Source organism: Ahaetulla prasina, chromosome 2, assembly GCF_028640845.1.
Source record: "Ahaetulla prasina isolate Xishuangbanna chromosome 2, ASM2864084v1, whole genome shotgun sequence".
Classification (NCBI taxonomy): domain Eukaryota; kingdom Metazoa; phylum Chordata; class Lepidosauria; order Squamata; family Colubridae; genus Ahaetulla; species Ahaetulla prasina.
The window spans coordinates 265,879,955-265,907,433 of record NC_080540.1 but is presented as its reverse complement, the minus strand read 5'-3'; the positions used below and the strand labels follow the sequence as shown (position 1 = coordinate 265,907,433).

Below are 27,479 nucleotides of genomic sequence, written 5' to 3'. Positions count from 1 at the left end.
GGCTCTTATATCATATCTATTATTTGGAATTCTTTTAATTCAGTATACATTGGTCATTTTTAAAAAAATAATAAACTCTATAAATTTATCTGCCCCTTAATATCAATCTAATCTAATCTAATCTAATCTAATCTAATCTAATCTAATCTAATCTAATCTAATCTAATCTGTTGCTCTTTCATAAAAAGCCAAAATTATCACCTGTAGCCACTGAGACTGGTCACTGTGTCCTGATGTCCAGGCATTAACTTTGCCTTGTTTGTCTAGTCGAGCTTTCCTGGGTTCCCATGTGAACATATCCATGTTGAGTGTTCTGAAGATACTAGAAGCAGTGATCTGATAATCCTGTATATGTCCTGATTTCATCCCCAAAGGTTCAGAACAACCTAAAACAAATTAAAGAAGATCCTTGAAATACTTACCTTGTATAGGTGAGTAATCTGTATATTCTGACATTGTGTCAGTGCACATGTTTATTAAAAGTACATAGTTTTGCTGAGGGCTTTGTCTCAACACAAGAAAACAAAATCAAAGCAAATCTCACCAAAAGCAACTGTTGAACATTTTGTTTTGTTTTATAAACAAAATGATTATTTTTAATTATATTTTAATTAACTCCATAAACTAGTTTTTAATTCTTCATTAGCTTCATAGACCGACATATATTAGTAGAAAACTATGATATAAATGCCAAATCGTTTGTTTTTAGTTTATTTTCAATGTTGGCTGTGTTTTATTTTCCATTCTGTTCAGCTGTGTCCAATTCTTAGAAACTGCCTGGACAAGTCCCTGCAGTAAGGTTTTTCAGATGTGGTTTGTCATTACCACATTGCTATGGCTGAAAGTAAGGAACTGGCCCAGGGTCATCCAGTTCTGCCTAGCGCCTAAGGCGGAACTAGCACTCACAGTCTCCCAGTTTCTAGCCTGATTACTTAACCACTACATCAAACTGGCTCTTTCTGGAGGTATATTAAGTCTTTCTTATTTTATTGCTTTAATTTTAATTTTGAATTTGACTGTATTTCTTGTATTAAAAAAATATGATCACTTCAAAATTAGTTCTCTGAAATAAAAGGATAAAGTTTGGGGAAACAAAATAGGAATGATGTGCTCCAGTAGCAGAATAACAGATAAATTGAAGAATTATAAAAAATATGTTTTTAAAAAGGTTAAATAAATGATGAAAACATATACTGGTTTTTGACATATTTATATAGACATACATACTGTAAATTCATAATAAGACACCAGAATATTTAAAATAATACAAAGAAACATCTAAGAATACTAACCTGATAATTCACAGCCAAGAAGTTCCATTCGCAAAGTACAATGCCTTCTACAGACTTGAGGATACAATCGTATATACTGAGATTTTATTGGTGGGGTGAAAGAATTTGCATAAGGTGTATTATTATCCACATTTCCATGGAAAACCTGCAACAGCACATAATTGGTTTTAGTTACACATGACAGATGTAAGACACAAATATTAATATTTATCTATATTATTTTCTTTATTTATCTATATTATGTACAACTATATTAGATTTAAAAAATTAAAATGCCCCATTTCGGGAGGGAGGGTTTTAGGGACTTCCTAAAGAACCACAGGATCATGACTCTGCAATCCTCAGGCAGAATGCAAATCCAAAGGCCAGATGTGATGACAGGGAAGAGGACATTGACATAGGGAGATTTCAGACATTGTTTTGTTGATGGGACTTGGAACATGTCAATCTTGTCAAATCATATAGGTTGGATAAAGGTAATTGGAGAAAGGTGATCTCACAGATATTTTGTCCCTATGTCATCAAGAGAGAGACAGTTTGGTATAGTAGTTAGAAACAGGAAGACAGTAAGTTCTAGCCCAGCCTTATGCATGAAGTCAGCCAATTGACTTTGGGTAACTGAATATCTCTCATTTTATTTTATTTATATATGTATATATATATTTATTTTATTTATTTTGTCAATACATAAAATGGATATGAATAAAAGGAAACATTAGGACAGGGACGGTAGGCATGCTGGTGCGCTTAAACACACCCCTTAAAGACCTCTTAGGAATGGGATGAGGTCTACAGTAGACGGTCTAAGGTTAAAGTTTTGGGGGTCTGGGGAAGAAACCACAGTCAGGTAGTGCATTCCAGGCATTGACAACTCTGTCAACTCAGTTACCTCAGTCTTAATTGCCTTCAGAAGTTGTGAATGCTCCAACACTGGAAATTTTTAAGAAAATGTTGGATAACCATCTGACTGAGATGGTATAGGGTTTCCTGCCTGGGCAGGGGGTTGGACTAGAAGGCCTCCAAGGTCCCTTCCAACTCTGATGTTATGTTATGTTAAATCTTAATAATTCAATAGCAAGCCACTTAGAGGTATCACATATATCAGGGTTTTACAAACTATTCAGAAGAAATACTTTGGAATGTTTAGTAATGTATGAAGCAGCTCTTTTTGAAGCTTCCTCTACAGTTCTGTTCCCCTCCCAACTCAGCTTCTTTAGATGTTGCTCCCAGATGCGTACATGTGTATACATCCACATCCACATCCATTTTTCTTTCAGAGTACATTTGGATATATGCAGGAACACAACAGAAGTCACATCTAAAGCTGCTATGTAGGCCAGAAGAATTTGTAGTTGCTTCAAGTATGGTGGTTCATTTTCCCTCCCATATGTTTTAAAATATTGCTTTCAAAGAATTTGCTGAGTTCTATTAGGTGTTTGATCTAGAATGTAGATCTTTGAACAAGACCTCCCCTTATTATTCTTGAATCCAACTATTTTGACTAATACCTACCAATGAAAATTATATTCAATAAAAGGACCATTACTTGATTTGACAATGTTTAGTAATAAACTATATATTAAAAATGGTTAGCAGCCAAAAGACATATATTCTTGATTAGAACTACAGTATAAATATTAGAATGCTTTCAACACCGTCCTTCACTTGTCTCCTATCAAAGAACTCTCTACATTATTCTCATATTAGTTTACCAGACTATGTCTCTCAGTAATATTTGTTAGGTGTAGGAGCAGGCAATATCAACCATTAATATCATCCAGTATCATTGCAATACTAGAAATATATATGAAGTTTTTGGGAAAAGATTGATCACTATTTCTTATTGTAACTATTCTTTTCTTCCACGTTTGTACATGTGTGTAGGTTGAGCTTTGCCTTCACTATGCATGATATACCCATCTACATTAAGTTTTATTAAGTAAAACACTATTTAGATGCCCAATGGATGCTTTATTATCTTCTGCACAATCACTGGACAAGAGTTTTGGACCCACATCCCATAGCAACAGCCATGTGGTAGAACAGCCAGCAACAGCCATGTGGTAGACCTGCCAGTAGGTGTCAGTGTTCTATAAAAAATATATGTAGTAATACATATCTGTTTTTCTACTTCCTGTATCCTACCCTACTTGTATGCCTCTATGCATGTTTCAAGTCTTGGCTATCTACGAAGGTTGTCATGCCTGTCTAAATTACCTTTTACCAAGTCAAATGAACTTAAAGTCTACCTGTTTGGATTTTTTAATTAATTGCTCCCTTATAGAATCTGTTCCATGGCAATAGCTTTAAAACAAAACTATATAGTTTGACCCCGTGCATAGTTGCAATTTCAAATACCCTTGTGTTTAATATTTTTTAATATACTGTTCTCTGTACTTGCTTCAGGACAGGAATGGATGACACTGTATTCCTCTTTTGCTCTTAAGAGTGAAATACAATTGAATATACTTCATATAGGTCAAGTTACATTTTAAAATGCATCCTTACTTTTACAATGAGTTTATTCAGTGTTTTTAAATATATTCTTTATTGTCAAGGATTAACCATTTGTCAACACAATTAAAACAGAATTTCTACAGCACTATAAATTTATAAGGGGAATGAATGGCTCTGATACCTATTAGTTCCTGTAAAAATATTTGAGCCATTTGAACATCGCTAAGTTTAACACAAGCCTTTGGCAAGCACTAGGAGCAGGTACATACATAAAAATAGTTTATGTAGTGTAAATATGTACCTCAGGAAGAAATTGATCAGGCAACCAGAAGTAGCTGGAGCTGTGGTTTAACATCTATCAGGTACAAAATAGCAACCTGAATTTATTTTAAAATGTCATGTTTTTATAATTAATTTGTATCCAATCATTTTTAACTGTTCTATTTCCTTATTTAAGGGACACGGTGGCTTAGTGGGTAAAACGCTGAGCTTGTTGATCGACAGGTCGGCAGTTCAGCAGTTCAAATCCCTAGTGCCACGTAACAGAGTGAACTCCCGTTACTTGTCCCAGCTTCTGCCAACCTAGCAGTTCGAAAGCATGTAAAAAAATGCAAGTAGAAAAATAGGGACCACCTTCGGTGGGAAGGTAACAGCGTTCCGTGCGCCTTTTGCATCGAGTCATGCTGGCCACATGACCACGGAGACGTTTTCGGACAGCGCTGGCTCTTCAGCTTTGAAACGGAGATGAGCACCGCCCCCTAGAGTCGGCAACGACTAGCACTTTTGTGCAAGGGGAACCTTTATGTTTACCTTTTATTTCCTTATTTGATTATAAATATACCCTGTTTCCTGTGTATTGCCCATTAAATGTGGCTGAACATATCTGTGGATGCTTGACCTGACCTTGCAAACTGAGGGATATATACAATATAAGAAAAAGTAAGTATTAATTATGACTATAAATAAATTATTATCCTGCCTTCTCATCTTGAGAAGGAAGAGAAATCTTGTAAGTGACACATGAGATGAAACAAAAATCTTACAGATTTTTCTCCAACAGCCCTCACCCTATGGGCATTCTATAAAGCCTTGGGTACCTGATTGTGCTCTCAGATCTCGGGTTTAGATGGATGGGCTCCTGTTTAGATGTGATTTTATTTTTGTTTCTCTCTGTATGCACTGACTAGATCCCATTGGTTGTTGTTGTTTGTACTGGATAATTATGGGATAAATATTGGGAGCTGTCCATAGTCAGAGTCAGATGATATTCAAATTAAATAACAATTCAATGAAAGTCCATGTACATATAAAAAGAAGCCCCCATAAATGTGCAGTTTATCACAGAATGAAATCTGAAAACAGAAATGTCTCTGTAAGCTTATCCCAAAGGTGCTTTTTCAAGATGCAACTGGACTTTCAGGTTTTACTTTGAAGACATTTCGCTTTGGGACAACCATGACCTGAGAATCTCCATAGACACTCTGTAAGCTTACTTTTATGTACATTATGCTATTGAAAGGCATAGATTTTAAAAAAATATTTATATTAAATAAAATATTACTTTTATATTTATGAAAATGATTTACCATATCTTCAGTGGTGCCTTTCACTTTGTATGTGCTCCATAATTTACCGTCATTGCTATATGCAATTTTGTATGATTTAATGTATTCTGGACTTCCAATTCTCTTGGCACCTTGTGTTATAACTCCAGTGATTCTCATTTTTCGTTGTAGGTTTATCTGAAATTATAATCAGGCATCATCAATGAAATAATCAGCATTGTATTTTGTTCAGCTTTTTCTATTGCTCACATAAATAAAATTGTCTAACACAAATTTTCCTATATCCAAGGCTTCATTTAAACTGAAGTTCAACCAACCCACTTGTGACGCCCAGTTAATTTAAGAGAATGTCACATGTTAAAAAACAATAAATTATTATAGCATGTTTTCCATTCTTCTGTGCATATTCCTATGGACACAAGGATAATACAGAACAAAGTCAAGTTCACAGATTGGAGAATATACATAACATTTATTGAGGCCTGATTTTTGTGATAACTTCCACTGCTAAAACTATATTAAGCAGATTCCATTCTAACTATAGTCTAAGAAACAAGTAAACTCTTTTTAAAAAAATGTAATTTGGTTAAGATACAAGGAGTTAAATCTTTCTTTCTATGTAATAAATGCATGTTTTAGTCCTGCAAGCTTTTGCATTAACCTATCCACCTCTTTGACTGTTTTGTGAAATGTTCCAGTATGAAAACTTCATTTGACAGTGTTTACATATTTTTTTATAAAACCAATGACTTTCAGTCACTAATAATAGAATCTTGAAATCAGTGAAAAAGTCTATTTTGAAGGAATCTTGTTTAAGTAAAAAAAAACCTTTAATATTTATTTATATTCTTTCCTGGGTTTTTTTCTAAATGATCCAATGTAAGTATGGTTGATCACGGACAGAAATTTAGTAAACCAATAATTCTGCTTGGTATTGTATTTTGGAACAACTAGACAGTGGAAATAAAGTAATTACTGGTACTATCTTTGTAGAATAAAAAGATAAATATGCATACACATTGGTTAATTAAAAATACTGTTATAAATGATGTTATATTACTCTGGTGAAGTGAAAAGAACATTTGTAATGTATATTTCATATTGACCAATATTTATAATATATTTGATTTATGATTCCAAGAAAAGAATATTAGATTGTTAGTTAAACAAAGCATTTTAAAATATAAATTGAAATTTATTTACTGCCAGGATTAAATTAGCTAACCTTTACACCTGTCTTAATGAAAAAGACAATTCTGCTCATATATTTTTAATGAGGATTTCATAAGGATTTCAAATAGGATTTATATTTCAATTGTAATTGTTTTAATCTTCTCTGCCCACAAGTGATTTACATAAAGTTAATAGAAAATGTAGGCAACTGACATACCCTAATCAATAAACAATAATTTCAGAGTAGCTTTTGTATTAATTCACTGCAATATATAATGGAATGACATTACTGTATAAATCATACAGGGGTGAAACTTGGAAGAGCTACTTAATGAATCCATGAGTTCATTTCTCAAAAATGTCAAAAATGTTCTTTATAGAAAATAAGCATTTGAATGGGGGAAAGGGGGTCTGTTTAATAATTTTTGAATATCAGAACAGGAAATAAAAGAAAATAGAGATAGGAAAAATGGAGAAAGCAAAAGACCACTTTGGTCTGTTCACATTAATTTTAATAAAGTATAACATAAAGGATACCTTTGCATCTGCCTGAATGTATGGAAGGGGCTAATTCTTACAGTAAAGCCATTTTAAAGAAAATGTGATTTGGCTAAGACTTTATGTAGTTTACAGTTGTTTATGAAATAAAGGCCTGATAGGCATTAAGCAAAGAGATTTCAATTCATTCAGTGTAAGTTTTCCTTCCTCTTTTTTCCTTGGCAATCTTTATGATAAAACTATGCAAGACTGTAGACTAGAATTTCATTCCCTGACAAATGTTTATTTACAGCGTAGAAAGTTAGCGCCCATGCTTCTCCTAGAAGAATGAAATATTCTAGGAAATATTAAAAAGAGAAAATCAGTGGTGGTATTCAGCCAGTTCTATGCAGTTCGGGCAAACTAGTAGTGGCGGTTGCGGGAGGTTGCTGTCCACCCGTCGTCATATCCCATTTTTGATGCTCTGCGCAACGGCAGAAGGCCCTGCATATGCACATGTGCTCACATTTGCGAACTGGTAGTGAAGGTAAGTGAATACCACTCCTGGGTAGAATATTATATTTTACCTAAAGGAGAAACATGTTTCAAAAAACATAAACTCAGAGCCTCAGCTCCCTGCCCTCCTCCCTCAGCAGATATTTTGGTGCCAATCTATCTACAAGAAAAACGGCTGGGCCAGCTTATCAAAAGACCTTCACCCTCAGGACATAATAGGATTAGCCATCTACCCATCTCACCATATGGCACCTAGGAAGATTGCCTCACCCAGCAAGGTTCAACCAAGCCTGGAACTCAAGACAGCCTACAAAATTACCCCTGCATGGCCCCATGGGAATCTGACAATCAATCAGAATACTTGCCCTTGCCACAGGAACAGAAAGCAAGTTGAAAGCCAAAGAGAATGTATAAATGTCTCTCTCTCTCACTCATGTGCTCAATTGTCCAAGACCTCAAACCATGTGGTTCTGTTGTGTCTTGCCCGCTCTCACCACAGCCGGGGTCTGCTTATCTGCTTCCGAACGCTTAAGAATGTCCTCCCGGCCCCAGCCCTGGCTCCATGCCCAGACAGGCTGAGGAGGGGGCATCTCCCGGCCCCAGCCCTGGCTCCATGCCCAAGCAGGCTGCAGAGGAGGGAGCACCCCCCGGCCCCAACCCTGGCTCCATGCCCAGGCAAACGGAGCAGCTAGACCCCTCCCCCTCCTCCACAGCATGTGAGCCTGAGGAAAGTTTATTTCCAACAGCTGCTGATTGGAATGACCCTCACATCACAAGACTGGATAGGCAGAGGCAACAGAAGGAAGGGACGGGCAGGCCTTAATGAGTGCTGAGTCATGGAGCCACACCCCATGGCCTATATAAAGGATCTGCTTTCTGGCAGTCTCTGAGTCAGGCAAAGTCGAACTTATCTTGCTGAAGTCACTTTCTGGTCTCCTGCCTGCTCTGAGAACTTTGCTAGGACTTTGGGCAGAGCTGCAGAGGCAAGCCTGATTCGGATTTCCCTGACCCGGCCGTCAGCAGAGGAGTGGGACACGACAGGTTCTGTCCACCATTAAACCATCTTTCCAAACAGCTTCCATGTTTCCAGTGTCTTTCTCCCCACCTGGAACTGAACCCTGATGGACATTTCTTCCAACAACAGTATATTAAAAAGCTGAAGGATAAAACTCAATTGTTCAGTTAGTTCTATTTAAAAAATGATAGGAGGAATCAGTTACATCTCTGGTCTTGTTGAAATAAATGGCATTTACGTCAGAGCACAATTCCAAGTGAACTAATTTACTGGTGTCTGTGTTAACTATGTATTTGATAGCCTATTTATTAACTTCTTTATGATTTAGTTATATAAGTTACTTTCTCCGTGTGGATAATCGGTAGGAGGGACAAATGATGAAATGTGCCTCAAAGGATTAATCCTTTGAATGCCCAATACATGCTATTGTTTTAATTGTTCAACAGTTTTTAAAAAATGCAAAAAGTTATTTCCTGTTATTTAATTAATTAAATCCTTACTTGTATTACTAGAACTGTTGAAGCAATGAAGTCAAAGCAACCATTTTCAGTAGTCTAAATTTTCCCACGTTCTCTGTAAACATTGATCTTGAGCCAGTCCCTTTATCTGAGCCCTAGGAAAAAGGCAATGGCAAACCACTTCTGCAAAATTATGCCAAGAAAATGGCAGGGGCTTGTCCAGGTAGCCTCTGAGAATTCAACATGATAGTACATGAAAAACCATCCATAATCTATCTATCTATCTATCTGTCTGTCTGTCTGTCTGTCTGTCTGTCTGTCTGTCTGTCTGTCTATCATCTACCTACCTACCCATATTCATGTTTACTGTAGCTCCTTACATCATAACATAGCAATACTATAACGTAATTATAAAATGTGTGTCCACAAAAGGAACATTTAACTTTAAAGGAAAGGAAATTTGTCTTTCTATCCAAAAATGCTGAGCTTAACATTAGAGGTACAGCTGGCAACCACCCAGACTATTCAAATCTGATTTGTAATTTGGGCCCTGCGCTTTGGGAATCACAGGAAACCTGTTAGTCTGGTGAACAATTTATTTTGGCAACCAGAAGATACCTGAAATGTAGAAGTTAAAAATATACATGAAACCTTAAAAATTAAACCCATTCTGTCTAAATACAGGACACTAACAGAGTTTTGACTGTGATATATTGTAAATAGAGAAAAAGGTAGATCACCTTTCCTTCTATCTCAGAAATGAAACAAAACTGCAGCTGAGCAGCTAGTAGCTGTGATTCTTTACCTTTCATTTCTGTTATCTTGTTCAGCTTTTTCTACAGCAGGAGCAATTAAATATAGAACCATGCTGTTGCGTCAGCACCATCTGGCCCTCAATTCTGGTCCCATTCCAGTCATTCTGCTTTTGGAGGACGTCTGGCTAAAACATTAACTGTAAATTGCTTCTATTTTCTTTCTTCAAATTTCAGCTCCCTTTTTCGGGGTTAGATCTCACTTTTTATGTGGAGTCAGTATCTGAATAATATCTCACATGTTGCAATTGAGATGAAATATTTCAAACTGTGTGGACTAATTCTCTTTTTTCCTAGAATCTCTAAAGAGATTCTAAAGTACACATGCTTGTACATATGCTGCACATGTGTGCAGGAGACAAAGATCTTTCTAGCTTTTACAGTCATGGAAAATAGATAAATGACTACTATAGTTATATTCTATCATTATCGAAGAAAAGGATAAATAGATGTTGATTTATGAATAATATCAACATCATCATCAACAACAACAGAGTTGGAAGGGACCTTTGAAGTCTTCCAGTCCAATCCCCTGCTCAGGTAGGAAATCCTATATCATTTCTGTTGTGACCCAGGTTCCTGGACCCGGACTCCTGGACTCGGATGATTCAGAAAGTGAGGGAGAAGACCTGGCAAGCCCTGCTTCTCTTGAGCCCTTTCCCTCCCTGGCACCCATTCAAAGGGAGGAGGAGGGGCCGGCAAGACCTGATTCTCTGGAGCCTTCTTCTGATTTGGCAACGCCCCAAGAACAGTTTTGGAGTGATGCAAGACTGCGCAGGCGTGACCAGCATGCGCAGCAGAAGCAGCGTTGGGATAAAGCCAAGTCATAATTGTCATGCAGTGACATCTGCAGAGACTATAAATAGGAGGCGGGACTCCCTGGTTTTTTGTCTTGGACAAAGCAATGAATTTGCGTGGGCAAACTGTATCAATGGAGGGAAGAATATATTCGTGAGTAATTCTGGCCTTATCTATAATTTCCTCGTTATCTCCAGAAACTTGGCAGGCCCGTGGGTAGACGTGGCCAGGACATCTATTTATGTAAATAAAAGGAGAAAAGAAGGCCTCTGACTGACTCTTTGCTGGGAGTATTGGGGGGAGGGAAACAGAACAATTTCAGACAAATGGCTGTCCAATCTCTTCTTAAAACTTCCAGTGCTGGAGCACCCACAACTTCTGGAGGCAAGTCATTCCACTGATTAATTGTTCTAATTGTCAGAAAATGTCACCTTAGTTCTAAGTTGCTTCTCTCCTTGATTAATTTCCACCCATTGGTTCTTGTTCTACCTTCAGGTGGTTTGGAGACTAGATCGAACCCCTCCTCCTTGGGGCAGCTCTTTAGATATTGAAACACTGCTATCATGTTACCCCTAGTCTTTCTTTTCATTAAACTAGACATACCCAATTCCTGCAACTGTTCTTCATATCTTTTAGCCTCCAGTCCTCTAATAATCTTTGTTGCTCTTCTCTGTATTCTTTCTAGAGTCTCAACATCTTTTTAAATTGGGTGACCAAAACTGGATGCAATATTCCTAATGTGGTCTTAAAGGTATTATAAAGCAGTATTAAACTTCATATGATCTTGATTCTACCTCTCTGTTAATGCAGCCTAGGACTGCATGGGTATTTTTGGCAGCTGCAGCTAAATGTAGAGCTTTACTTTTTTCATAGTGTTCAAGTCTGTCAAGATCCTTCAGAATCTTAAGCCTATCTTCTGGATTCTTAGCTATTCCTACCAGCTTGGTGTCATCTGCAAATTTGATCTATCCCTTCATTTAAATCATTGATAAAAACATGAAAAAGTACTGGGCCTAATACAGAGACTTCTGCATACTTCTCTCCATGTAGATGCCATTCCACTGGTTGATTGTTCTCACTGTCAGGAAATTGGATTGAGTTGGGTGGACATATAAATTTGTTTAAAAAATAAATTAAATAAATAACATCTCTAGGTATTTGCAGATTTATTGCTTGATTATCTTTTCCAGAATCTTACCAGGTATTGATGTCAGTCTGATGAGTCTGTAATTTCCTGGATCCACAGTGACTGTGGCTGGCTTACAAAATCAAATATGAAAATAATTCTACATTGTACAGCTAGACAATTTTTTTAAAGAAAGAATAAACAAACAAATGAGAAGAAAAATAAAAAATGAATTGATATAAAATATATATCAGTGAGTAAGCAGTGTCCCAATACTTGAGGGGCTGTCACAAATAGGAGGGGGTCAAACTATTTTCCAATGCATCAGAACGGAAAACAAGAAATAATAAAACTAATGCTTAATGGAAACTAAGCAAAGAGAGAAGCAAACTAGAACTAAGGAGAAATTTCCTGACAGTGAGAACAATCAACCAGTGGAAAGGCTTACTCTCTTTTGAGTGCTTCATCGATGGAGGTTTTTAAGAAGAGATTGGACAGCCACTTGTCTGGAATGGTATAGGACCATGATGGCGAACCTATGGCATGCGTGCCACAGGTGGCATGCATAGCTATATCAGTGGCATGCAAGTTCAGCTCTGGTGCAGATGTGTGTGCCGGCCAGCTGATTTTTGGGCCTTCTGGCCCCACTAGAAGTAGGGAAACAGGCTGTTTCCTGCCTCCAGAGGGCCTGGGTGGTGGTGGGGAAGGCCCATTTTTCTCTCTCTCCTGGCTCCAGAGTCTCTCTAGGAGTCTGGGGTGTGTATGGAAAACGGCCTTCCCCATCCCCCTGGAGACCCTCCGGAGGCCAGAAATAGTCCATTTACCAACTTCTGGTTGGGCAAGAAGTGACTTTTTTGCTGTCTCCAGCCTCCAGAGACTCCTAGAGAGGCTCTGGAACCAGGTGTGAAAGAAAAACGGGCCTACTGGGCCATCGTGTGTCAGGAGCGGGGGAAGGAAGGGAGAGTCGCACATGTGCGGGGGCAGGGAGCATAGAATTATGGGTGTGAGCATGTGCACCCCCCCCTTTCTGGCATGTGATGGCAAAAAGGTTAGCCATCACTGGTATAGGATCTCCTGCTTGAGCAGGGGGTTGGACTAGAAGACCTTCAAGGTCTTTTTTAGCTCCGATGATGATGGTAGTGATGATGAAGAGAAGGAGGAGGATAAAGTTGCAAACATAAAACTAATCTTAAGTATCATTGATAGAATTTAACCAGAAGGCATAGTATTTTTAACAAAAACGGAAAGGATTTTAAAGATCTCTTTGAATCTCTGAACTAAATGCCAATATTTTCACTATTCTATTATGTAAAGATAAATTTCCTGCCAGAAAGAAAAAAAAGAGAGAGAAAGAGGAAATGAAAGGGATAAACAAAGAAGAAAATACCAGTATACTTTTTGTGTCCATGATTTTATATGAACTTGCTAGATACTTCTCTAATATAGATGGAGATGTTCATCTTTATGTAAAGCCTATTCTGTCTTTAGTACAAGAAATGATAAGTGGAATTAGATCATCACATAGATTATTAAAGTAAGAATGAACATATTTCAAAAGTCTCAACATTTTTCTAGACAATCAACTCGTTTGGTTTTCATTGGGAAACAACCCCCCCTTTTTTTTGCCTCTGAGAGTTTACAGAATTAGACATACTGAAAACTAGCTTGGCTTGTTTCTTCTTATTAAGTTATTATTTTACTCCCAAAGGTAGTTGTTAAGAATTCTATTAATGGAGAGATATGAATTATTCAACAACTAGCATGTTTAGACAGCAGCCTCAGCGCAAAGCCCACACTCAGTTGCAAATTTTATGAAATTCTGCAATAATTTAAAATACACTTAATGTACAAATTATTGATGATCAGCCTAACCATGTTTAGCAAAAGGGGAAACATTAATTATTTTATTCAAAGAATAATTTTGCTATATAGTTTACCATTTTAATTTTCCCTATTTGTATGCTAGGCACAAGGTAGGAAAAACATGACTAAACATGGTGAACAGAAAGAATGCTTACTTTTATTTTTTTATCTGAAATAGCACAAGATTTAACTATTATAGACATCCTCCTCTTTCCAAATGGGAAACATAGAATCTATGGGCTATTCTGGGTACAAATTTATATTAATCCATATGGTTAATAAAAAATAACATTTATATGCAGGTGGGAAGTATGATACCAAGCATATTCACTGTATGGAATAATGGTTTTTTTGAAACAATAAATCTGTGGCAGCAATTTTTAAAAAAAATGTAATGTAATATTATTTCTTACTTATGCAAAATGACAATATTCATGTGTAAGAAATAATCAAATCAATCTTGACATAGTCCAAATTTCTAACAGTACAGCAATTCTTTAGAAAATGCACAAAGTTGCTGGTGTAATTTTTTTATACGTTTAAAGATTGTATAGTTAGTAAATAGGCAACAATAGTCTCACTGTAAAAGAGCTGTCTTCTCCATTAAAAATGATAGAGATACCATATGCCAAAATGCATGCATGCCTATGTAAAGGACAACATATATTTTATGCATAGAAAAATACCCATTTTAGATAAAATGCTCATTTTGAAAAAATCTGCTTTGGTTCTAGATAAAGAAACACCGTATAAAAAGAGGTACCTGCCTTCACTCTAAAATAGGTAAACCTTTGTTTGTAATAAGTAATGCATTCCATTCCATTGATAATGATTGGTTAAATTAAAAGATAATTTTTATAAAATGATACATTTTTTTAAATAAATTGTGAAAAACGTTTGTTGGTAATACAACCAAACTGAAGGTACATTTTTTTTCATCTCTGGTGTACATGCAAAAAAGTTATAAAATACTGGGCTGTATGTATTTTGATACAGAATATTTTAAAAGTGAATGTAAATTAAAACCAAAGGTGGTTTTTTTTTTTTTAGTTTAATGGTCAAACAAAGAGAAACATCTTATGGAAATTTGCTTTTATACTGACATCAGCAGTGAGACTTTTATACATACAAAGGTGGAAGGATCTACAAATACCTACAACGGAAGAATGAATAATAAAATTGATGGAATTGATGGAAATAGCAAAATTGAACAGCTTTGATTAAAGAAAAGACTGAACAATTTATTTATACTTGAAACCACTTTTGGATTATTATTATTTTTTTGAGAAACTAATGTAGACAAATGTTAACCTTAGAGTAAAAATTTGATGCCAAATCTGGTTCAGTCATTGGGACCAAAAGTTTAATCTTTCGAGCTTTTGGATTTGTGCTGAAAATTCTCTCTATCAGAAAGGTCTCTTGCATGAGTCCAAAAGCTGAGAAGACAAAGCATCTGGTTCCAAAGTCCAGCTCAGATTGGATCCTGCAACATAATCCTGGGACATATATATTTGCCTTCATTCGTAAAAGTTTGATGTATTTTTTAAATTCACATCTGTAACAAAGAAAGTGTGAAATAATTCTTTTTCTACTTTCTTTCTTTTCTTTTTGTGCCTGTGTCTTCTTTCTTTATCTTTTTTTGTTCTTAAACCTTATCTGTTATTTTCTGGTTTTGAAAATCAATGAGGGTAATAACTGGCTAAATTTCTAAACTGCAGAACTTTATAAAAGGAGAAACAAAGAGATGTGGGTGTAGCGATCCACTCAAAGCAACTGAAATAAACATTTTTTTTTTACTTTCTACTGTTTTTCTGGTGTGCCTCAATTCCAGTTTAGATTGAACCAAGAGAAAGTGTTTTAATCCTGACACTGGTATTGTTTTTATACATGTTTTTATAGCTGTGGAAGGTTGCAGTAGGTGGTGTGATAACATGCAATGACATTTCATGTGGGAGGTAGCTTGGATTATGGCATGTTGCAGAACTGCATATATATATATTTTTTGAAAGCTGCATTAAGCCTACTTTAGATTTACATACCACTGGCAAGTAATTTGTTGTTAAGCCTTTGTTGCTAACCTGCAGGATTGCTAGCTCTGGGGTTTCTGTTTCTGGCCAAAACATAAGAGGTTTTGGTTGTATGTCTCCTATGGACTAGAAATTGCTTATTCTGTCTATGGGAAAACAGTAGAAGCCTAATGATGTTTTGAGTATGCTCACTAGTCAGAGAATGCTTAGTGGCTCAAAAATGGTTGGGGCAAACAAATGGATTGTTGGGAATCTGAACAAAATGAAACCAGGTTTTCTGATAGAAGCCCATAATAAGTTATAAGAAATACTAGAATGTTATTTATAAAGGCTATAATAAAATGATCTTATAGTCCTCTTAAACAAGAGTCAAGAAAGGGCAATCTTGATGGATTCTTTTTTCCCTCACATATTTGTGGTTTTCTGGACTGAGCTCATGTTTTGCTTATGGCTTCTGTGTATCTTCTCCATAAAAGCCCTTCTACATGAGGGAAGTGAATTAATTTGCTGATAGAAAAACATGTTTTGTATAAACAGTATTTCATTTCTACGCTTTTGTTCTCTCCTTAATGTGACTTGTGTGAGAATCTCTTTGAAGCCACCTTGAGAGTTTCTAGATATAACATACCATAAAAACATACTGAATAAATACCTAATACAAGCATTGTGATGTGTTAACAAATAATTAAGTACAAATGTTAGTTAAAGGGACAAAATAATACTACTCTGCATAAAATGCCAAGTAGAGTTGATCATGATTTTATTCCCTCTGACCTGTCTTTAATTTTGATTTTTGATTTTTTCTGTGTGTATTCTGTGGCTTATTTTTTGCACAATATAAATATGAAAACTCCTGCACATGTACAATTTTTTTAATTATAACTCTAACAGTACTGTCAAAAGAAACGTTAAGAATCTGAAGACTTCAGTTGAAGAAACAAAAAAAGAAAAGCTAGCTAACCTCATAAGCAAATTCTTGGCAATATATGAGCCTTATCCAAAGTGAATTATGGATGTTAAACAAAAATATATATTTCCTTTGCTTAGTAAAAATGCAGGCGTATGCATCTCATTAAAAATTGAAACCACTTTGTTTGGGAACATCTTTTACTGACTCAAACAGAGGGAACATGAAACTCAATGAGTCTCAAGAGAAAATCTGGTACTGGAATTAGGATTTTTTCTTCTTCTTTTCAATTTGGTCTTTCACCATTTACTTGGAAAAAATATCACAATGCAGATGTACGTATCAGTAGCATTTGATATTTTGGCTGAAATTACTTTTGTTATTTCTCTCCTTGACATTTTCTGTAATCTTGCATACAATACTAGCGAATCAATGGCAGAACGTGCATCTAATTCTTATGACATGTCTAAAATCTATGGAATCTCTAGATGAGTGTGAAATGGTAGCTGGTGAATTTTGGCAGTTGAAGTCCATACACAGGTTATCACTGACTTACAGTCACAATTGGGTCCAAAATTTTGGTTGTTAAGCAAGACAGTTGTTAAATAAGTTTTTCTACATTATACCTAATGTAGTTTTTGTCTGAAACCAAAAATAAATGCCAAAAACGTGTGTGTGTGTGTGTCTGTCTGTCTGTCTGTCTGTCTGTCTGTCTGTCTGTCTGTCTGTCTGTCTGTCTGTCTGTCTGTCTATCTATCTATCTATCTATCTATCTATCTATCTATCTATCTATCTATCTATCTATCTATCACAAATTGAAATGGCCATAAATGTGTGCCAGTTGCTAAGTACCCCAACTTCAATCATGTGATCAGGGAGCAGTTGTGGCCGTCAGAACCTCAAAATCACCTCATAAGTATCCTTAGTGCGGGGGATCTGTCTTAACTTTGGACAGTGAGAACTATTTATATTTAAAAACTTATAAATTAAATTTATAATTTTCCATTAGCATTGAAAACTAATAGATAACTTACATGGGATCATTAGGCTAAGCAGTCAATTGCTATATTAAGCACAATATACCCTTGGGGATATAAGATTTAATCAGAAGTCAGGAAGTATTAGCAAATGACTTGAGTTCTAGCAAATGCAAAAATCACTTTCTTCAAAACAATACGATAGGTAATAGATATCACAATGCCAGTCTGATTCCCTGCTCCTAAATTGCTTGACCAAACAAAACAAAACCACACACAAACACTAATAATAATAATAATAATAATAATAATAATAATAATAATAATAATAATAATAATAATAATAATAATAATATTACAAACCAAAACCAAAACCAAACCAGCAGCAAGGAATAGATATAATAACTTACAAAGGAAAAAGAAAGGACAAAATTATGAGATCAATGTATACTTTCCCACAGTGAAACCTAAGGGACCATTAGATTTATACCTATGACCTCTAGATCAATATTTGTAGCTTCAGGAGGGAAGCTTATTTTGTATCTTTCTATTTTGTTGGCTTTTTCTCTCAATGGAGCTTTTCCTATTCTGGCTAAGTAGAAAAAAAATATCTTATGGTAGGTAGCAAAATCAGAATACATTCAGACAAGATATTGGTAATCTGCAAAAGCAGTCTTGGATATTAATCTTTTAGTGGGGGTTATAAATGCTCACACCAGCTTTGTTCAACACCCTTCCTTGCCTGCTTCCACACAGTATAAAGCTCTACAAAATCAAAAGCAAGTTATTCTTGTATTGGAAAATTACATTTTTTTCCCTACCAGTTTGACACAAGACCTAAAGCCATAGAACTAGCAATTCTTCCAAGAATTTTTGTAAAAGGAAAACTAGACTTTCCATTGTCCACTTGACTTTCTGCTACATTATACTGCTAGTCAAAATATTGTGAAGATGAAATTGGAGAGATGAAGAAAGAAATCATTTTCAATTACATGCTACTATTCGTCTTACCTTACATAGCTACTTATTCAGTAAGAGGAATGTATTAGACTTGATACCTAATACAAAGTTTGGTTGCCGACCATGGGAGTGTTATTCTGAATCTTCAGATTAGCTGAGGAAAAGATTTCATTTTTAAAGGGGGGCGGATCTTTGGGAATGGCTATTGAAAAGGGAATGGACAGGAAATGGAGTCACGTAGAAGATTATTGGACTGCATTCATGAATCCCAATTTGCAATCAGAAGATATGATGAGAACTCTTTAATTTTGCAACAAAAATTGGACAAACTCAAAAGCCCAGGAAAGAAACAAATTACCAAGAACATATTCTCTTCAGAGCCAACACTAGATAATCAGAAAACAGCACTAGATAATAACCAGAGAAGAAAACAATACCCTAATAAAGGAACTCGAGGAGGAAGTGCTGGTAGTGCAGTGGTGAGAATGCAGTATTGCAGGCTAACTCTGCCCACCGTTTGGAGTTTGATCCTAATGGGTTCAAGATTCAATCAGCCTTCTATCCTTTCAAGGTCAGTAAAATGAGGACCAGATTGTTGGGGGCAATTATGCCGGCACTGTAAACTGTCCAGAGAATGCTATAAAGCACTGTGGGGCACTATATAAATCTAAGTACAATTGCTATGGCTAAGCCACACCCCAGCCAAGTCTTGTAGGCTAAACTACTATATACAAACAGTCAGTAAATCCCACTCTGTCTCACACATATTCATTAGCCCAGTAATGAAATGTCTGAAAGAAAACAACCAAGCTCAGACAGCATCAAGAACCTAACAGAACTGTAAGAAAAAGATATAATATACATAAAAAATATAATGGGAATTGTATAATATAACACAGAATTTGAAAATGAATTGTGTACATAAGATAAGCATATGATTGCAAAAAATGTATAACTTCTGTTGGAATTGGAAATAGAAGAAGAACAGTTAAAGACTGTAGGATAAAATAGGTTATGAATTTTAGTTACAATATTGGGAAAGAATGGAATAAATTAATGGGAGATAATGTGGATAAAAAGACTGAAAATGGATATTGTGTTATAATTTAAGAGATAATTTTTACTGTTGGTATAACACCAGAGTAATTATCTAAGATATATAAAAGTACTACTAGTTAATATTGGAAATGTGAAAAACATGAAAAGATATTTTACCATGCATGAAAGATTTGTGAAAAAGTGAAATAAAAAGGAAACACAGAAAAAAAAGGAAACAAATACATATAATTATACAAAGAATTTTAAAGGATAACATTGAGGTGGAAAAACTTTTTTTATTGGGATTTATGGATAGCCAGTTAGAAAATACTTACAGAATATTGCTTCTGATATGATAAGTGTAGAAAGATTGTATGCACAAATATGGAGAAATATTAAAATATCCACAATGGAGGACTGTGAAAATAGCAGAATTAGCAGAGATGGCAAAACTGGCCTGTTTAGTCAGGGAGAAAACAATACATACTTTTATAAAAAGTTTTATGGACTTTTTGCTAACAGTGGGAAAAAAATGAAATGGTGATTTTTGGATCTGATGACTGAAAAAGAATTGAATAAGTTTGTTGGGGGCCATATGCTGACTGCTGAAAACTGCTGAAAGAGGGCTGTAAAGCACTGTGAAGTGTATAAAAGTTTAAGTGCTATTACTATTAAAGAGGGAGAAGGGATAATAAATTTGGTTTGTAACTTTTGTAAAGAAGGAGAGAAATTGCTTAATTGCCTTTTGTCTTTAACTGTATTATTTGCTTCACTTTTTCTTTTCTGTTTCCCCCCCCCCCCCTATATTTCTATACCTGTATCTTATCTAAAGGGACGCAGTGGCTCAGTTGGCTAAGACTCTGAACTTGTCGATCGAAAGGTCGGCAGTTCAGCAGTTTGAATCCCTAGTGCCGCGTAACGGGATGAGTTCCCGTTACTTGTCCCAGCTTCTGCCAACCTAGTAGTTCGAAAGCACGTAAAAAATGCAAGTAGAAAAATAGGGACCACCTTTGGTGGGAAAGTAACAGCGTTCTGGGCGCCTTTGGCATTAAGTCATGCCGGCCACATGACCACGGAGATGTGTTCGGACAGCTCTTTGGCTCTTTGGCTTTGGAACGGAGATGAGCACCGCCCCCTAGAGTTAGGAACGAGTAGCAAATATGTGCGAAGGGAACCTTTACCTTTACCTTATCTTATCTAAGTAAAAGTTCTTAATAAAAATTATTAAACTTGATTTTAGATCAGAAAGTTCAATCTTCCATCTGTCTCCAAACAAATGGGATGTTGGGGTTGTATATGCTGGTTCTTCCTTCTGATTTGGTCTCTTCCATATTTGACATGTCTTGATTTTGATGAATGTGGCGCTCAGTGAAATACTTCACTGATTTATTTATTTTTTGCATTTATATCCCGCCCTTCTCCAAAGACTCAGGGCGGCTTACACTATGTCAAGCAATAGTCTTCATCCATTTGTATATTATATACAAAGTCAACTTATTGCCCCCAACAGTCTGGGTCCTCATTTTACCTACCTTATAAAGGATGGAAGGCTGAGTCAACCTTGGGCCTAGTGGGGCTTGAACCTGCAGTAATTGCAAGCAGCTGCTGTTAATAACATACTGTCTTACCAGTCTGAGCCACAGAGGCCCAGAGGCAAATTTGGAAATTTGCCAAAAGAGAATATTTTGTTTCACTGATCATTACATATGGCTGTAAACAGAGCAGCAATCTTCCTGAAGTAGCAGATCTGGAACTTGGAGTATGCTGCCAGATGTTTAGAGATCATAGTAAAAATCATGGCCAATTTTAGATAGTCTGCAGATTGTTATCCCATCCTGATTGGGATGCCTTAGTAAGGGTAATTCAGCCCATTGTTATCTTGACATTATATTATGAAAGTAATTTATAATTTTTGCCTTAGATATTTCTGAGATATCAATAATCTATTGACACCTATTGAGAGAGCCACTGAAGTTTCATATTGGCAGATGTATTGGCTTCCAACACTTTTAGAAACAATTTCAGTACAGTGCTGGAAGAAAGCAGAGATATTGTGGCCCGTTATCTCCTGGCTGAGTGGTGTCTACCTTGATTTGCTTTATGTTCAAATAGCATTGTTTAATAGAACTTTTGGGTTTTGATGTTGCCATAATATTGGATACTTCAATAGGAAATGCTATCTTCTACAATTTTTTTAAAATGTCACTGCTGCTTTTAACTGTTATCCTTGATAATTGTACTGGAAAATGGTATATAAACACTGTAAATAAGTGATTGGATAGATATGAGTTTAGAAAGAACCACTAGAATTCAAATTAACTGCTTTGTTAATCTACTGTGTAATAAAAAATGATTCATCTCACAATATGGAAAATTATGACTAGTTGATCTGTGTGACCATATTATTTGGGATCCAGATGTTAAACAATTAGATAACTTTAAGGTTCTGTTTTACTTTCTTTCCTTTTTTTAAATCATTAAGACTTCAAATATAAAGCTCACTTATTATAATAAACCAACTTTTTAACATGATAAAGCAAACTATTTTTGTATACAAGTATAGAATTGTCAGAAGGTGTAGAATGTCAGAAGCTTTGGCTGAAAGTCACCAGAGAATTTTATTCAGGTTTTGAACAAGTCAAGATATACCAAAACTATTATCTAGAAACTAAGAAAGTTGCTCAGAAGAATTTGTGAATTAACAAGAATTTTGAATTAACTCAATGGTTAATTCCTCTGCTACCAAAGCTGTGCCCAACCATTGTTCTTCTTCAATAATAAATACTGGCATTCCTGCTTATATTTTTAGAATCTAGTGTACTTTATTTATTACTCATTTTCCTGATTATAAGGGAAGAAAAAAGTAAAGTGTCTTCCAGTTGGAAACCTGGGTCAAGTAGTTGTTCTTCATCACCCCCGCTTGGAGCAGTTGTGTATCATCTGTTTCTTGACTGGGTTTATATTAAATAGATTATAGTTGAAACAATATACTGTACAAAGGAAATGGGTAATCCGGTCCAAGAACAGTAACTGTTTCCATCCCTTTGTGGTCCCTTTTACTTCCAGGGTTTGCGTTATGAAAAATAACTTAGGAAGTTTTAAAATATAAACCAGAAATCTTAAGCATATTGATATTACATAGTTTGCAGAGATATTCCATTTGTTACACCTTTATCTTTGGTAAATGTCTTTGTAAAAAGCTAAAGGTCATATTAGATAAGGAATAATGAAAAAAGGGCAGGTAAGAGTACTATTGTATAAACAGCAAAATTTAATACAAAAACTGAGTGAGAAATATGATCGTATCTCAATAGTGAATATTAAAATAAGATAATATAAAATTATTTCACATCTGCGTTAAAGCAACATTTCTCAGTGTTTCTAATGAAGCAGTAAGTGCTGACCATGGAAAATACTTTATTTATTTCTAAATCTATATAGACTACTTTAAACTTAGATATGAGTGAACTTCCTTTTAATTTGCCTATAATGCCATGACTACTGACCCATTAAATCACAAGCCAATTACAAGCTTGTAGTTCCAACTAATTAGATCCTGACAATACCCATTAGAATGGTAGCTTCAATATCCATCTCATTAGGAGAAAGCAGAAAAATAAATTACATATTTACTTGGTGTGCATCATGTACCTGAAAGTTTACAAAGGAAACTATACCTATTACAAAAGGAATATTACACATAAACTGAATCTTTTGCTAAATAAGGAACAGTATAGAAAGAAAAAGAAATATAATGTATAGTAAAAAAATCTATATATAGTTATATCTTGAAAAGAACGAATGAAATTTTACTTTGGGTAACATAAACTACTTCAAAAGCATTTCAATGAGCAGTTTGGCAAACTGGTTGTTGGAAGAAATCATTTGGGCAGAACACCGGTTGTTAAATTACTTGAATCCCACCACTGATCTCAATGCATGTCTACACCTCTATGAAAGTTGCACTGGTTACTAAACGATATTAGCAATAGAGGCTGATAGTTTTCCACGCATTTAACTCCTTTTGTTACCTGAATCCATGGCCATCTGTCATTTTCTGCTGCAGTCCAAGCATTTATAAGACCCTTCTTGTTAAGTCGTGCATAGTAGGGATACCATTTCTGGAGCCCAAAAAGAGCCCGATGGGTGGATGATGCAGTAATCTGTTGATTAGAAATGATTCCTCCTTCTATTCCCAATGGTCCAGAGCATTCTGTTTAGGGAATTGGGGAGGGGACATTGAAAAGAAAGGAAAAAACCAAAACAAAATAAGAACTTTCAAAACTGAAGCCATAGAATCATGATACTATAGTTTTGAGGATGGAAGATATAAACAGGTCCAACAAGAAAAAAAAATAGTAGAGATAGTGTTTTGGGTGCTATTTTCCAGAATATGAGTAAGCTTGAATTTTCATTGCAAAGCAAACATAACGCTAACGAATAAATAGGACAAAAATGCCAAATCCAATTTAAACATCAGATTGATTCTGTGACTAAGCATAATAATAAGGCTTTCTGATTTACCAATAATTCAATATTCTGCTTAGAGTTTATACAATATGGTTGGAAAGGTTTCCTGTTATCTTCCATTACAGAAAATGCATAGAATGCACACAGAGAATTATGTTCTAAACTGAATTTTCTTATAAAATCATTTTGTTATATATTTTATTATATAATGTTATGTATATTTGTGTGTGTGTGTGTGTACATTCCTTCTATTTTATTGTATTTTTGCACTGGTTCACTGAATACTATTCATTAACCAAAACCAAAACACAGTGTGGTTAGACTGTAATACTTTGTATTAAAAGCTATAGTAATGATGTGGCAAATAACACAGTGTAGCCTGCTTTCTACAGTAACTGCAATAACTGTAAAAGCAAAATTTTGCCTGACACAGGTTCTAGAAATAACCGTTTCAAATTATTTTTTTCTTATTTTTTCTTAAATTTGCATATATTACATAGAATATAAGTTCAGACTTCTTTTTATTATTTTTAAGTGTTGATTAAGACACCAATCTTGTAGAAAAGTTATTTACTTCCTTTGATAATATAGACTTTTTTTCGGTATTAAATGATTTCTTGCTGAATTTATGGATCACTAGAATTCAAGCTAAAAGTCACTCAAAGGTTGAGCAAAACTGTTAAATCCAGCTTTTCCAAACCAGTGATCAATTAAATTAGCAAATAAGTACTTTACAGTTACATTAGGAATCAGGTATTTGAGGGCAATCACATTAAAGACAGATATTTGATGACAGCAGTTTATATGGACTGTTGGCTGCACATGGTCATTAAATCCAAAACCCAGTTGCAATGAAATATTTAGAGAAAAATAATCTATAGACCTATTTCAATTGCTTAAGAAAACTGACTTTAGTCTAGAAACATTGCTTAAACTGTATCAGTTGTAGATTAATCCAGGTACATTACCCTTTCACTTAGTAAACTACTGTATATCTACAGTATCATACTGCCAAGTATTAGAAGGCATCTTCTTAGCATAGAAGATGTCTTCTAATACTTGGCAGTATGATATTGTAGATCCAATTATAATCATGTAGATGAATTCATTGAAATCTGACAAGTGACTATTTTTCTAATTGTACAACAAAATACAATTTATTGCAAATAAGGGTGTGCCACAAGAGGTTCTGAGTGTGCTCAGAAAAAATGAGAACCCCAAAACATTTCATTATCCTCATAATAAATGTATATATGCAATTCAGGAAGCCACAGTGTAACCAGAATGTGGCAAAAGGCACTGATTCCATGTTAGCAAAGGAGTACAACAAGGTTATATACTCTTCCCTTATTTATTCAATTTATATGATAAATATATATTAAGGGAAAGAATGGGAATTGGAAGAAGATAGGGGTGTTTTTAAATTTTGAGGAAGAAACATCAATAACCTGCAGTTTGTTGATGATACTATAGCTGAACATGCATGTGGATGAGATACTCTCCTGATAGCTGAAAATGCAAAGGATCAGCAAGCCCTAACACCAAAAGTCAAAGAGCACAGTGAAAAAATGGGACTCCAATTAAAAAATAAATAATGACAACAGGAGAATAAACAGAATTGGCAATGAAGATACTGAAATGGTGGATAGCTTCTGTCTTTTAGCAATCAATAGCAAAGGAAAAATACCCTGCAGATTAGCACTTGGTAAAGAAGCTATGAAGGCCTCAGAAAAGATATTCAAATGCTGTGGTGTGTGACCTACAAATATCAGAATCATGCAAACCATGGTATTCCATGACACTCTATGGATGCAAAAATTAGATATAGGAAAAGTATTGACTGCTTTGAATTTGGTGTTGGAGAAGATTCCTGAGAAAACCAAGGGGAGTCAAGAAAACAAAGTAATGAATAACTGAATAAGTCAACTCAGAATTCTCATTTGAGACACAAATGACCAGGAATAAATTAACCTACTTTGAACATCTCATGCAAATACTTAGCTCTCTGGAGAAGACTCTGATGCTGAGAAAGGTAGAAGGAAAGAGAAGAGAAAGACCAGCAGCAAAGTCGATGGAGTCAATTATAGTGGTGATGAATGCTTCATTGTGAAACCTTAAAGAACAAATTGAAGATACGATCTTCATGGAAAAAAATTATCTATGTGATGATCATTAGAAGCTGGGAACAACTTGATAGTACAAAAGGGGTTGTTTGTTTTGTTGTTTGCAGGGGCGTCACAGTTTAAATGCATTATTTTCTTCTATCCTGTTGGTAGTGCTTGGTAAGAGATGATCAGCAGTTCCATAGTTTTTATATGCCAGGCATGTAAAAAGCAAATCTGTTTGAGACATCTGTGGTTTGCTTCTTCCAATAACTCATTCTGTGAAATTAGGTAACTCTGGCTGTGCTTAGTATAGCATGATATTCGGACTGCAAACTGACAGTTGATTATAGATGACCCTCAGTATTATAATGTTTAATAGGGATTCATGCATAAACATGTCAAAGTGCAATTAAATACAGAGTCATTCAGATTCATTTGCAGTTATGCTGTTTAGAATTAGGGAGAAATAAAGCATTCACCATATGAAAGATCATTATAGGTGGTCTGGAATGAGCATTGCAAAAGCTTGTTTGGTTCCAATTGTAACCATGTAAGAAACATCATCTCAGTGGGCTATTATTGGCCTTTTTCTATTCACAGTTTAAAATATTTTCTGCAAACAACTAGAATAAACAAGAATGCTCAAAAATATTGGAAGATTCCTTCCATTAGGTTTCCATTGGCTCTGTATTATCATACCATAAAATTTTATGATTATGACTCTGGGAACTGTCTTAGAGAACTATCTGTTGTACTGACAGCCCTGTAAAACAGTTGGCAACCATGAATTACTGGTCTGACTTCAGTTCTGCACACATTCAGAAGTAATTGACTGGCCATCCCACCCTTTAAACTTTGCAAAATAGCACGTTTTCCTCTTCTATGACTAAATACATTTATTGAAAGTTCAGAAAGCATGCTGCCTATATTCAAGGTATATACTTATGCTCATAGAAGATAATTGCATACATTTGAACTTTGTCCTCTCCTGTAGAAGTACTCTACTGTAAACTAAGGACTTGTACTATAATATTTAGTTCAAAAATGCATCACTAAATCCTAAACAAGCCTAAAGGCAGCCTTTGCTGATTTTAGATTTGGATTTTACTCTATTTCTAGAATAAAATTAGGGGATAAACTTAATAATTCTACAATTCAAAGGTATTTATTAAGAATAATTTGGAATTTACAAGTTACTTGTTGTAACACTTAACTACAATCTTAAGAATTAGATATTATACTGAAAGTCAGCTTTCTAGGTGTGTCCTAATCCCAAAGGAGTTCTCCAAGACTATATATTATCCTTGCTTCTTTTTCACTTCTATGTTAACTTACTGTTGAAGCATCTTACTTTTGATACATATACTTGTAAATTTGTAGAAAGGAACAGATTGTTTTATTTTATGCAAATGATATCCTGATACTATTATAGTCTTCAGTTGC

At 35.1% G+C, this 27,479-nt stretch overlaps 1 protein-coding gene across 1 annotated transcript in view; it reads right to left on the bottom strand.

Moving 5' to 3' along the window:
- EDIL3 (EGF like repeats and discoidin domains 3) overlaps positions 1-27,479 on the bottom strand; it is a 290,594-nt gene that overhangs the window by 59,187 nt on the left and 203,928 nt on the right. The window contains exons 5-8 of the mRNA XM_058171246.1: positions 23,493-23,674; positions 5,336-5,491; positions 1,293-1,437; positions 202-386 (exon numbers count right to left, since the gene is read on the bottom strand). Coding sequence (XP_058027229.1) covers positions 202-386; positions 1,293-1,437; positions 5,336-5,491; positions 23,493-23,674 — 668 coding nt within the window. The remainder of the gene's footprint in view (positions 1-201; positions 387-1,292; positions 1,438-5,335; positions 5,492-23,492; positions 23,675-27,479) is intronic.